The 14,025-nt window shown below is 33.5% G+C and overlaps 1 protein-coding gene across 1 annotated transcript in view; it reads left to right on the top strand.

Moving 5' to 3' along the window:
* Nucleotides 1-14,025, top strand: part of ADAMTS20 (ADAM metallopeptidase with thrombospondin type 1 motif 20) — a 150,091-nt gene that overhangs the window by 110,345 nt on the left and 25,721 nt on the right. Inside the window, exon 30 of the mRNA XM_049783876.1 lies at nucleotides 11,082-11,249. Coding sequence (XP_049639833.1) covers nucleotides 11,082-11,249 — 168 coding nt within the window. The remainder of the gene's footprint in view (nucleotides 1-11,081; nucleotides 11,250-14,025) is intronic.

Raw genomic sequence — 14,025 nt, 5'->3', positions numbered from 1 at the left:
ACAAAACAAAACATCAGCATTGACAGACCTAAATATTTCCAACCATAATCATGTTTGTAATTACAGTGTTTGAATAAATATATTTAAATTTTTTAACTAAAGTAATATTTACACTGCTGAACCAAAGGAAATTAGAAGCACTGAAAGTATGCAACCAAGTCAAATAATGCACAATGAGGTAATTTCCTGTGATCCAACTATTTCACTCCTAGGGATATACCCTAGGAACACAAAATACAATACAAAAACATCTTCCTCACACCTATATTCATTGCAGCGCTATTTACAATAGCCAAACTCTGGAAACAACTAAGATGCCCTTCAATGAATGGCTAAAGAAACTGTGATACGTAGATGCAATGGAATATTATGCAGCCACCAGGAGAGACGAAGTCATGAAATTTTCCTATACATGGATGTACATGGAATCTATTATGATGAGTGAAATAAGTCAGAAAGAGAGAGAAAGATGCAGAATGGTCTCACTCATCTATGGGTTTTAAGAAAATGAGAAGAAGAAGAAGAAGAAGAAGAAGAAGAAGAAGAAGAAGAAGAAGAAGAAGAAGAGCAAGAACAAGAACAAGAACAAGAAGAAGAACAAGAACAGAAGAAGAACAAGAAGAAGAACAAGAAGAAGAACAAGAAGAACAAGAAGAAGAACAAGAAGAACAAGAACAAGAACAAGAAGAACAAGAACAAGAACAAGATAAAAAGAAGAAGAAGAAGAAGAAGAAGAAGAAGAACAAGAAGAAGAAGAAGAAGAAGAAGAAGAAGAAGAAGAAGAAGAAGAAGAAGAAGAAAACCTAACACCACCATCCCTCCTCCTTTTGTTGTTTTTTTTTTCATTCTCGTGGATAGTATTTGGTTGTCTTTGTTGCTGTGTAGCTGTGTAGCCTTTTTGAGTTGCTGGTTTGGTGTTTTGTTTGAGTTTTGGCTTTTGTTTTGCTTTGTTTTTCTTTTTTTGTGATGTTTTTCTTCTTTTACCCTTTCTTCTTTTAAGTTGATATTTATAACCTCTAGAAGGACTTCTCTCATTTTTTCTTTTAGTCTTTTCTTTTTTTCAAACAGAACCACATAACTTGAATAATCTTGTTGTGCCTCATAAAATGAGGGGAATAAAAAAACAATGGATGATACCAGGACCAAACAGTGCATGAAATTGAGTAGAAAGAAAAAAATGATCAGACTTAAATGCCAAATTCATAGTCAATGAGCAATTTTTGAGAAATATTAAAATTGTTTTCCAAAAGGTTGGAACAGTCAACATCACACAGTAGTAAATGAAAGTTCCTTCATCTTGCATCCTTGCCAGCACTTGTTCTTTTTCTTTGTGCTACATTCCAATCTTCATGTTGTGAGATAATATCTCATTATTCTATTATTTGCGAACTCCATGACAGTTAGTGATGTAGAGAATTCTTCATTTTTCATATGTATTTTGGCCATCTATATTTTTTCTTTGATAAAATGTCTATTGATTTATTATCCCTATTTTTGGATGGGGTTAGATTTTATTTTCTAAGTTTTTTTCTGTGCCTTGTATAGCTTAGAGATAATCCCTTATCTGATGGATATTGGGTAAATAGTTTCTCCCATGCCATGGGTAGTCCTTGTATCCTCGTCACTATTCACTCTTTCCTTTGAAAAAACAGATGCATATTAGTTTAATGTAGTTTATTTATGTTTGCTTCCACTTGCTTGAACAATGGTGTAGCCTTTACCTTCAATGTCATTGAGTGTTCTGCTTAAGTCTATGTACCTTATGACTTCAGGACTGATATTTAGGTGTTTCATACATCTTCATTTGACCTTTCGGAAAGGTGTTAAAGAGAGATATTAGTTCACTTTATTTGAATGTGGTTAACCAGTATTCTCAACATTACTTGTTGAAGAGGTTTACCTTGCTTCACTTTGTATTTCTTTCCTCTTTCATCAAAGACCAACTGATTGCATATCTAAGGGTCAGTCTCAAAATATCCAAGTATACTCCATTGATCTGAGGGTCTGTCTTCCAATACTATGCTATGTTTGTGAATTATTGTATAGTATAGTTTAAAGTTTGGAAAAGTCATGCCTCTCTTCTTATATTTCCCAAGAATTTATTTCATGATACATTGATGTTTATTTTTCCAAATTAATTTCAATAGTGTGTAATCCACTTCACTCAAAAATGTAATTGGTATTGCTAGAAGGATTGAATAAATCTGTACAATAATTTGAGAAGTATTTCCTTGCCTGTTGAATGATGTTAATCCTCTCCATCAATGAACAGGATACATGCAGCATTTCATTGTGTCCTCTTTTATTTCTTGAAGCAATATTATGGAGTTTTGTTTATATATGTCTTTACACCTTTAGTTAAGTTGATTCTAATTTGCTTGATTTTCTGGGGCACAATTGTAAATGGGATCGAAGTTTAATGACTCCTCTTTCATTATTAGTGCATATAAAAGCCATGAACTTTTAATTTTTAATTTTTTAAATTTTGTAGCCTGTTAATATATTATACAAATAAATTTTATAGCTTTCTGTAGAGTCTTTGATTTTATAAATATTGAATCACATAATCTGCAAAGAAGAGAGCTTGACCATACTATCTGGAAGCCCTTGATAACGTTTTCTTGACTGACTGCCATGGCAAGTATTTCCATTGTTATATTGAATATAAGTGGCAAGAAGGGGAAAACTTGTGCCAGATGTTAAATGACTTTTAGTTATTCCCCATTGACTATAATGTTTGCCATGGGCTTTGTTAAATGGCCTTGACTATATTGAGAAAAGTTCCTTCAATTTTCATATTGTTGAGAGTTTGTATCATGAACATGTCTTGGACCTTGAAATGCTTTCTCTGATTCTATTGATATAATCATATAATTTTTATTATTCCTTTTGTTGATATGGCATATTATTTATAGATTTTTGTATGTATACTATCTTTGCATGTTGTAAATGACTCCTAAACATCATGGAGTATGGCCTTCTTGATGAACGGTTGATTCTGTTTACTAGTATTTTATTGAATTTCCTTATAATGTGTTAATCAAGTATATAAACTTGTAATTTTTCTTTTTGTCTGCCTTTGATATAATGATGATATAAGCTTCATAAAAAATATTTGCGAGCATTTTTGTATCTTCATTTTCCTGAAAGAGACAAAGAGGATTGCAGGAGGTCCTTTTTAAAGGTTTGGAATAATTTACTAGTGAATCTATCTGTGCTTGGTCTTTTTTTCTGGTGGGGAGAGATTTAGTTTCCATTTCAATTTCCACAGTAGTGATAGGTCTGTTCAGGCATTCCAGATCATATTCGTTCAAATATGAGAGTTTATAGGAGTTCGATAATGAACTTGTATGTCCATTCTTTCTTCTATTTCTTTTAGATTCCCTTGTTTGGGGCATACAGATTCTGAAATTAATTTCTGAACATCCTTTGCATTCCTAAAGTATCTGTAGTGACCTTTCCCATTTTATTTCTGATTCAGTTTATTAAGTTTATCTCTATATCTTTGTGAGTCTTGTTAATGGTTTATTGATCATATTTATTTTTTCAAAGAACAAATTCTTGCTTTCATGTCTCTTCTTGATTTTTTGGGAGTTCCATTTCACTAATTTTTGCTCTAAATGCTATTATATTCTTTTTTGTCAGTCATTTTCCAGTTTATAAGCTCTAACTTTAAGTTATTTATGTAGGATCTTTCCTCCTCATGATTGCTTGCAATGCTGATATTTTTCTCATAATTCTGCTTTGACAGTGTCCAAAATTTTGCTAATTTGTTTCTTTATTCTATTTTTTCTAAGGATCTTTTGATGTCCTCTTTTATTTCATTTTCAACCACTGGTTGTTAAATACTGGACTTCTTAATTTCCTGATGCTTATTTATCCATGTCTGTTTGTAACTCACTTTGATTTTCACTGCATCATAATCTAAGAAAATAATTGATACTTTTTTATTTTTTTATAATTTTTATTTTAACTGTATTGGCTTACATATCTTTCACAGTAGTATTTTAGGTACATATTAACATGGAATCAGGGGAATTTCCATCACCAAATTTGCCCTCCCTCCACCCTCATTCCTATCCTGCATCCCATATCCCTTTTAATTTTTTAGAGGTATATTTTATTGCCCAGCATGCCTCCTATCTTGGAGATTGTTCCATGTGTTTTCTAGGGATGAAATGTTTTATATATCTATTGTGCCATGCTCTTCCATTTTTCCTTCAAAGCCAGTAAAAAAAATTTTATGTTAGAGCCTCATGATCTCTCTAGAGGTGACAGGGAAGAGTTGAAGTCTCCAACTATTATTCTCTTGCTATTGGTGTCTTTCTGTTTTGGAAGTTGTTTTAAGTATATTGCAGAACCCTCATTGGATGGATATGTTAAGGAGTGTGATTCTTTCAGGTGTACTCATCACTTGATTATTAAGAAATGTCCATCTCTGTCTCTTTTTTTATATTTCACTTTTTTAAAAAATATTTTATTAAAACACCTTGATTACAAACATGATTGTGGTCGGGTTTCAGTCATGTAAAGAATACCCCCCATCACCAGTGCAACAGTATTGTCCCTAATCTCCCTCCTCCTACCACACCCTGCCTGTACTCTAGACAGGCTTTCTATTTCCCTCATATATTCTCGTTGTTAGGATAGCTCACAATGTAGTTATTTCTCTAACTAAACTCATCACTCTTTGTGGTGAGCTTCCTGAGGTGAGCTGGAACTTCTAGCCCTTCTCTCCTTTGTCTCTGATAATTATTATTGCAAGAATATCTTTCATTTTCCTTAAAATCCATAGATGAGTAAGACCATTCTGCATCTTTATCTCTCTCTCTCTGACTTATTTCACTCAGCATAATAGATTCCATGTATATCCATGTATAGGAAAATTTCATGAGTTCGTCTCTTCTGACGGCTGCATAATATTCCATTGCACATATGTACCAAAGTTTCTTTAGCCATTCATCTGTTGAAGGACATCTTGGTTGTTTCCAGAGTCTTGCTATGGTAAAAAGTGCTGCAATGAATATAGGTGTAAGGAAGGGATTTTTGTATTGTATTTTTGTGTTCCTAAGGTATATTCCTATTCCTATATTGCTGGATCGAATGGGAGCTCAATTTCCAGTTTTTGGAGGAATCTCCATATCACTTTCCATAAAGGTTGGACTAGATGGCATTCCCACCAGCAGTGGATAAGAGTTCCTTTCTCTCCACATCCCTGCCAGCACTTGTTGTTCTCATTCTTTGTGATGTGTGTCAGTCTCTGGGGTGTGAGGTGGTACCTCATAGTTGTTTTGATTTGCATCTCTCTGATGATTAGTGATGTGGAGCATTTTTTCATGTGCCTTTCGGCCATTTGTATTTCTTTGTCAAAGTGTCTGTCCATTTCTTCTCCCAATTTTTGATGGAATTAGATGTTTTTTCCTTGTAAATTTCTGTCAGTGCCTTGTGTATTTTGGATATTAGCCCTGATGGGTATTGGGTGAATATGTCTCATAACATTTTTAAAAATATATTTTATTTTATTGAAACCATTGTGTTTTAAAAAGTTCTTCATAATTGGATTGCAGACATACATTTAGAGTTTGGGTCTCTTGATTTCCTTGTTGTTGAGTTTGGCTTATATATATTTTTGTCCAACTTTTTATATCTCCACCAATGCAACTGTGCCTGCTTCGTCCCTGCTCCCATTCTTTCATATTTGTGTTTCTCCTCCTCCACTAGTTTGTTATAACCTTTTTAAGCCTAAAGTCTCTGTTGTTTGATATTAGTATAATCACCCCTGCCTTTTTAAGTGAGTTGTTTACTTGAATGATTGTCTTCCAACTTTTGACTTTGAGCCAGTGTTTGCTCTGATTATCAAGGTGTGTTTTTTGCAGGCTGAAAAACATCGGATTAAATTTATTGTTCCATGTTACTGCTCTATATGTCTTAATTGATTTATTAATCCATTGACTTTGAAATTATTTTCATGGGATTGTTTCAACTTTCTGTAGTAATTTGATGATTGTTGGGGTTACCTGCTTAAAATACATTCTTTAGTTCTACATTTGAAGTTGGACTTTAGCATGTAAAGTTACTGAGATGGTTTTCATTCATGAAGCTGTGAAGTCTTCCTCAAACATGAATGAATGTGCTAGGTGATGTATGCTTGATTAGGTATTTGTTTTGTTGAGATTTTTCACTATATCTCACCAAATTTTTGGCCAGGAGGGTTGCTTTAGATTATTTTGCTATAAGTTCTAGCAATGTTTATTTATATAAAATATTTCTGTTCTTTTGCTTTCACTATTCTATTTATAATCTATGTCTTTTATCATTCTGACTAGGCTGTGTTTCTGGGTGCTTTTCTTTGGGTCTATTTTAACTGGAACATTTTGGGCATCCGGGATTTGCATGTATCTATGTTTTAGTTATGGGAACTTCTCAGCAATGATGTCCTTTACTGTTGATTTTTCATGGGAATTTTCTTACTGGTCTAAGAAACTCCAGTGTCATTTTATTGAGTATATACCAATGTTTTATTGTCATGTGTTCACTCATTTTAAAAACTTTTTCTATCTTCTGTTTGTTTATTTTAAGGCTCTTCAATCCTCTTTTATTGTTTGGGGTGTTTTACAGCTCATCTTCCAACGCAATGATTCTATTTTCAGTAGCTTTTGCTCTGTATTCCAGTGATTCTGTTATTCTGCTATTCCAGTGATTCTGTTATTCTGCTATTCCAGTGAGTTTTTAATTTTATCTACCAAGTTTCACTCCTGTTATTTTTGTTTGATGTTTTCTCATTTCTACTCTAATATCCTCTGAGTCTTATTTGCAATTTGTTCTGTTCCTTTTCTGGTTTCTTTGAGTTCTCTGAACATCCTCAATTTTTTTCTCTAATTATTTGTCAGAGTGGCTATATAGGCGTCTGATACTAGTTGGGTCTTCAGAACTACCATCTTCATTTTCTAAGTGGGATCTAGAAAATGGTGGAGTTCTCTGCTATTTCCCCATTATGACCTTTGCAGTGTGTTGATGTTTTTTATATGTTATGCTGAGGTTTCTTGACTAGAAGAAATGTGCTGCCATGGAATGGAGGTACTGTGCTCTTCTTATCCTCTTCTTTTCCTGCCTCTTCTGCCTCCTGGTACAGTCTGCTTGTTTCCCTTGCTGTTAGTGCTTAGTGTGCTAGTCCTATCCTTCTGCTTGTGGGCAGAGCTCTGTTCACCTTGTGATGATTGCTGGAGCATGTCCTGCCTTCTCTGATTCACAGGCCAATAAGAATTCTTATCTTCTATTGAGGTAATTTTCTGTGGTACACAGGTCTCACCTTTTTGTGTCCAGGGTTGGTATTCTTGCTTCTCTCATAGCAAGTACTTTAAGACACTCAGGGTGATTATCTTACATTAAAAAGAATGTGTTAATTATTTTTGTGAAGAATTACAAATTTGTTTATAAACTACAATGTCTAACTTGCAATGTATTTATCAGTATGGTTATAAATGGAATATACTGCTGAGTTATAAAGTTGATCTTTAACATGTTTATATTACATACTTTTTTAAAGAATTACCTTTTGATTTGGAAATATGAAAAAATATTTGGAGTTAAGAGAAAGAGTGCAGTAGGTTTGTCACTTTCTTTGCATATAACTGACTGGGTTTAATGCAAAATATTCTGTATGATCCCCTGAGTACCACCAGGAGGGATTCTTGAGTGCACAGCCAAGAGTTAGCTCTGAGCAAACTAGGTGGTCACAAAACCAAAACAAACAAAAAATAGAACTTACTATTATTAAAATTTGTTTCATTTTTTTGAATATTAAGCAGAAATCCCCAAAATTTGCAAAATACAAAACATCAGAGTATTTAGGGTTTTGTAAATTGAATAGCTTGTCATCTACATACAGTGAGAGCTTGACTTCTTCCTTTCCTATCTGATGCCCTTAATATCTTTTTCTTGCCTAACTGCTATGGCAAGAACTTCCAGCACAATATTGAATAGGAATGATGAGAGAAATAAACTTTGTCTTGCACCAGATGTGAGTATTCAGAGAATAATCCCCATATATAATCAATAATATTTGATCAAAAGGGCAAAAATGCAAAATAGAACAAGGAAAGTGTCTTCAAAAAGTTGTGTTGAGAAAGTTGGTCAGTTGCATGCAAAAAAAAAAAGAGCTAACTTATACCTCCATTTAATACAATGCACAAAAGTCAAATCCAAATGGATTAAAGACCTTGATATCAGAGACAAATCCACAAGAATATAAAACAACAAGTAGATAAAATACCCAATGATATTGAGACTAAAGGCATCTTCAAGGAGGAACCATCACTGTCCAAATAAAGTGGAAGCTAGATAAACAAATGGGACTATATTAAACTGAGAAGCTTCTTCACCTTAAAAAATAGTGATTATGATACAGAGGTCACCCAATACCCATCAGACAAAGGGCTAATATCTAAGAAACAAGGCCATGACAGAACTTAAGAGAAAAACATTTAACTTCATCAAAAAATGGGGATAATAAATGAACAGAAACTTTCTCAAAGAGGAAATATAAATGGTCAAAAGACACATGAAAAAATGTTCCACATCACTAATCATAAGAGAGATGCAAGTCAAAAATAACAATGAGGTACCTGTTACACCACAGAAACTGGCACACATCACAAAGAATAAAACAATAAATGCTGGTGGGGATGTGGGAAGAAAGGAACTCTCATTCACTGCTGGTGGGAATGCTCTATAGTCCAGCCTTTATGAAAAACAATATGGAAATTTTTCATAAAACTGGACATTGAGGTCCTGTATGATCCAGCTATACCACTCCTAAGGGATATACCCTAGGAACACAAAACAATAGAAAAATGCCCTCTGTGTGCCAATATTCATTGCAGAACATTTATCATAGCCAGAACTTAGAAACAACCTAGATGCGCGAGAACAGATGAGTGGCTAAAGAAACTGTGATAGACATACACAATGGAATGAATACTATGCAGCCATCAAAAGAATGAAGTCATGAAATTTTCCTATACATGGATGGACATGGAAACTATTATGCTGAGTGCAATAAATCAGAGGAGTGAGATAGACACAGAACAGTCTCTCATCTATAGGTTTTAAGAATAATAAAATATGTTATTGTAATAACAGAGACAATAAAGATGAGGCTGAAAGTACCGGCTCATAAAATGCAGCTTGCCACCACAAAGGTGGTGATTACACTTAGAGAAATAACTACACTAACAACTATATCAGAATGGTAATGAGTGAGAGAAGTACAATACCTGTCTCGAATACAGGCGGGGGGGGGGGGGTAGAAGGAAGAAGATGGGGCATTGGCATGGGAATGTTGTACAGGTGAAGTGGGCTGTTCTTTTTATGACTGGGGCCCAATAGCAAATATGTTTCTAATTTTGAAATTATTTTAAATTAATAAAAGAAAAAATGTTAAAAGAGAAAAATGAAACACCTGAATAATTCAAGTATTTGACAAAAATACCTAAAAACCACTCATTTATATTATAAATGTCACTTTCTCTGAACTAGATAGATAGTACAAGAGTAAATGAGCTTGCCTTGATTAGAGCCAACTCCATTTTGAACCCAATAATAGACCCTAGCATCACAGAGTACTTAACTCAAACCTCTCAGCCCCACAAAGTACTTCCTTTCATATTTTACTGACATTTTAATGAAATTTGATCATAAAGTTTGTTTCTTATTTTTATGCATTTAATATAATTTAATTAGAGATTTTCTTAGAATAAAGTGGCATGCAAAATATGTTAATGGGAAGAAGCTTAAACAGCACAGTATAGCCGTAAGTTTTAATAGTTAAGTCATATACTTACACAAAGGGAATAAAATATTCAGATAATATAAAAATTATCCCTAAACTATTTATGCTTAAATTTAATATATTTAAGTAATCTAATATTATTACTAGACAGCCTGTTTGAACTCATTATAAATAAAATGATTAATATATTATCTAATGTTCTCTGAATTTAATATATGTTCCTAAGTAAAACCAGATGTGAACATCTGTCTGAGAAAAATGAAAGTAATTGTTTAGGATCCTCGTGCTCTTGTGTGTACATATATTACTCTGCAAACTGGAATCTACTCTGAGATTATGTGGACAAGGTCAGAAGACAAAACTAATAATATTTACTGAGTATTCACTCATTTTATAATTTGTTTAATTAATTAATCTTCATAAAATACCTTTAAAATGGTGTTTATTTAAAAAAAATAAGAAACAAAGTCTAAAACAGTGAAATGTTCTAAGCAAAGTCAGACACCTAACAAGTAAGGGGAAAAAACTAGCAGTGTATATGAGCCCACATATATTACTTTATGACCCTGGTTTCACTGATAAAATAGTAATTGACTAAAAACATAAGTCAGGTTACTGTTTTACTATATCTTTAAGGATTTAATTCTTAAAATTTTACTAAGTATAATAGAACTATGATAAAAACATGCATATAACAGAACAATGTAAAAAAGTCTTAACAGATTTGCACAAAAATAAAAATTTTTTCATTGTCCTTCATTGAGAGATATTTGAAATTTTATATTCCAAAACGTATTTTGCATTGTGAAAAAGTATGAGTTAATTAGCGGTGATTATACAAAATATAAAGCAAGTTTTTAGACTATATGTGGTAACACAGGTTAGTTACATATTTTTTAAATCTTGCAAACTATGTATAAACCATTTATATGCCTGGAAAGTGCTTGGTATATTATGGCTAATCAAGAACATGCATAAAAATCAGAGCATCTTGGGGCCAGAGTGAAAGCAAGCGGTAAGGTGTTTGCCTTGCACGCGACTGACCCAGAATGGACCTCAGTTCGATCCAGGCATCCATATGGTCTCCCGAGCCAGGAACGATTTCTGAGCGCATAGCAGGAGTAACCCCTGAGCGTCACAGGATGTGGCCCAAAAAGCAAAAAACAAACAAACAAAAAAGAGTATCTCATATTGCCCAAATTAATAATGCTATTATACTCTGCCTTATTTTATAACTTTTTGATTAAATAAATCAACATAAAATAACTTTCGTGAAATCATTTATTTTCAGTGCTCAGTTTCTTGTGGGAAAGGTTTAAAGTATCGCGAAGTATTTTGCACTGACCAATTCCATGGAAAATTAGAAGAAAAATATTGCAGTCATTTAAGAAAACCTCGAATGCAGAAAGCTTGTAGATCTGTCAGATGTCCATCATGGAAAGCCAATAGATGGAAGGAGGTATGTGATATATTTCATAATTATATATATATATATTTGTTCTGTATGCTTTCAATAATTTGAATATTTTATGACACTAAGCTCTGATTTCATTATACATTTTCACTGTGATCTGAATACTGTACAATGTTAACACATTTGCTGTTTCCATGATTAGTCATTTTTTAAATTGACTTTATTTAAAACAATATGGTTTACAGAATATTCATAATACAGTTATTTTGGCATTCAATATTCTAACACCAATCCCATCACCAATGTTCCATTGCCTCCACCCTTGACACAAATCTCCCAAGCATTCTGAAGCCTGTCCCTTGGCAAGTATAAATAATTTTCTTACTATTTCTTGGTTCAGATAAAAGTAATAGAACTGTTAAAAATATAACTAAAATTTTTTTAATTGTCATATATCACAATGGGGCTTTTATGTCATTGTTTGAAGATTTACTGTTGTTTACTGCTAGTTAGCAATTCATTTTGCTTATTTATTTATTTAGTTAGTTTATTGGTTTTGTTTGTGGAGCCTTTGTGGCTTCTATAATAATTTCACTAATTTGCTGTATTTGTATTGGGAAATTAGTATTAACATTATGATGGCGTTGGTCTGGGCTGGTGAGCTCAACAATATGGCAGTACCAGTGGTTCATGGGCATATCTGCCATGACCTGCAAATTCTAGGATAGGGGAGAGGCAGCCTGCAATGGCTCCAAACTTGTCTCTTGAGTGTTGGTAGTCTCTGCAGAGATTAGTCTTAGACATTTTCAGTCACTACTATTAACCAAAATATAGTTCCAGAATGTCTAGCAGTATATACCTGTGTATCTATATGTATATAAATTAATATAAGATGATAAATGTATTTTCTGATTATACATATATTTTAACTTACTTGGTTCTATACCCAGGTCTTGGATTTTAAATAAGATTATATCTTAGAGAAAGGATTGATAAATATCAGAGGCAATTAGATTATTTGAAGGTTATGAAGTTGTCAGAATTAGATGGGTAAATCTGACTTAAGAAAGACTAAAATGGACTCACATGAGAAGACTAATTGTAAATGAAGCAGATGCAACAATCAAAACTAGGTTGAGAAATATTTTTACAAAATAAAATATTTGGGAAAATAAGGCTCAAAATTTAAATTGGGAGAGACATGAATTTAATGTGGTTGCCAAGCAAAGACCAGTTTGTTTAATACAGAAGACTCTGAATCAAAATAATAACAGGGAAAACTTCCTCAAGCCTGATTTCAGTTCAAGTATGACTTCAGCATAGTTTTCTAGTTATTTGTAGTAATATCTTGAAGACACTTGTTCATTTCACCGAAATGAACACTTTCCCTTAGCTCTATAAAGAAAAAATGAAATATATTTTCTGTTGATAGAATACCTTGTCTCTAATGTTGGAACTATGTTGCTTAGGAACAGAGGAATCCAGATAAGAGAAAAAACTTAAGATTCATCTGGGCTTCTAAGCCATTAGAAGCACTGATTGTGCTGAGAACTGTAGTGCAGTATGACAGCCTTTGGGTGTCGCTGTGTCAGCAAATTATTATTTAGCAAACTGCACACATCTAACACTTCAGATATCTGTGTAGAAGATAGCCTCTCAAATGTCTGAGGCTGGAGAGTTTGTTTTATATTTAACTGAAACTAAGAACAAACATATTTCTTTTTCTCAGTCCACCTAAACTAAATTCTTTGTGGGGAGGCATGTTGGGAACACACCTGGTGTGTTCAGTGTGTACTGATTGATTCCTTTAACAAAGGGGTCACTTCTGGTGATGGTTAGGGGTCTATATGCGGTACCAGGAGTAAAGCCAGAGTCATTTATGTGTAAGGCACATGCCCTAACTCCTGTACTATCTCTCCAATATTCCTAAAAATTATTTTTGATTTTACTTTTAATTTTGGTAAAGAACACAGAGTTATTTGTATAACATATTTCTAGAAAAATACGTGTTTTAAAATGCATCCCTTTGGGGCCAAAGTGAGAGTACTGCAGGTTGAGTACTTATCTTGCATGCAGCCAACCCAGGTTCAATGCCCAGCATCTCAAATGGTTTCCCAAACATTTCAAGGAGTAATTAATGAGTGCAGAGCCAAGAATAATCCCTGAGCATCTATGACCGTGGCCCCCAAACCACACAGAAACAAAAATGAACTTCGTCTTGGGACTGCAGTGATAGTACAGAAAGTAAGGCACTTCCTTTGCATGTTGTTATTCTAGGTTGGATCTCCAGTACACCTTACATACATCCTGAGCACCACTGGGTATGGCTCAAAAGCACAAAAAATGATTTCTCTTTAACTTGTTTTACTTAGTAAATTCCACAAATATATGCTGTTTTTAGAAAACGTTGAATCTATTTTTAGGAAACTTTGAAACAGGACATAAAGAACTGTAATTGCTCAAACCTGATCCCTCACTTCCTTTCTCCCTCCCTAAACCTCCATCTTCTTCTTTTTCTCTCTCCCTCACTGTTTCTGTTTGTTTTTAATTTAGAAGCTGTGCTTTTAGTGCAAAATCATCTCAATTTATTAGCAATATTGTTTATTAGAGCCTATCTCAAATTGGCTTTTGTTTTCATCCCTTTATTGGAACTAAGAAGTGTCAAAATATTGACCAAGTGACTTTCCCTGAAAGGGTGAAAAAAGACACTAAACTTAGCCGATGGCAAGAACTGCCCATTTTCATCAGGCAAGAGCCACTAAGGGATTGGAAAAGACAAAGGGAGATTATTATTGCTTGTTGGCCACCAACATTCTTGTTC

Source organism: Suncus etruscus, chromosome 11 (genome assembly GCF_024139225.1).
Source record: "Suncus etruscus isolate mSunEtr1 chromosome 11, mSunEtr1.pri.cur, whole genome shotgun sequence".
Taxonomy (NCBI): Eukaryota; Metazoa; Chordata; class Mammalia; order Eulipotyphla; family Soricidae; genus Suncus; species Suncus etruscus.
The sequence above is the reverse complement of the archived record's forward strand: the minus strand, read 5'-3'. Positions and strand labels throughout refer to the sequence as shown.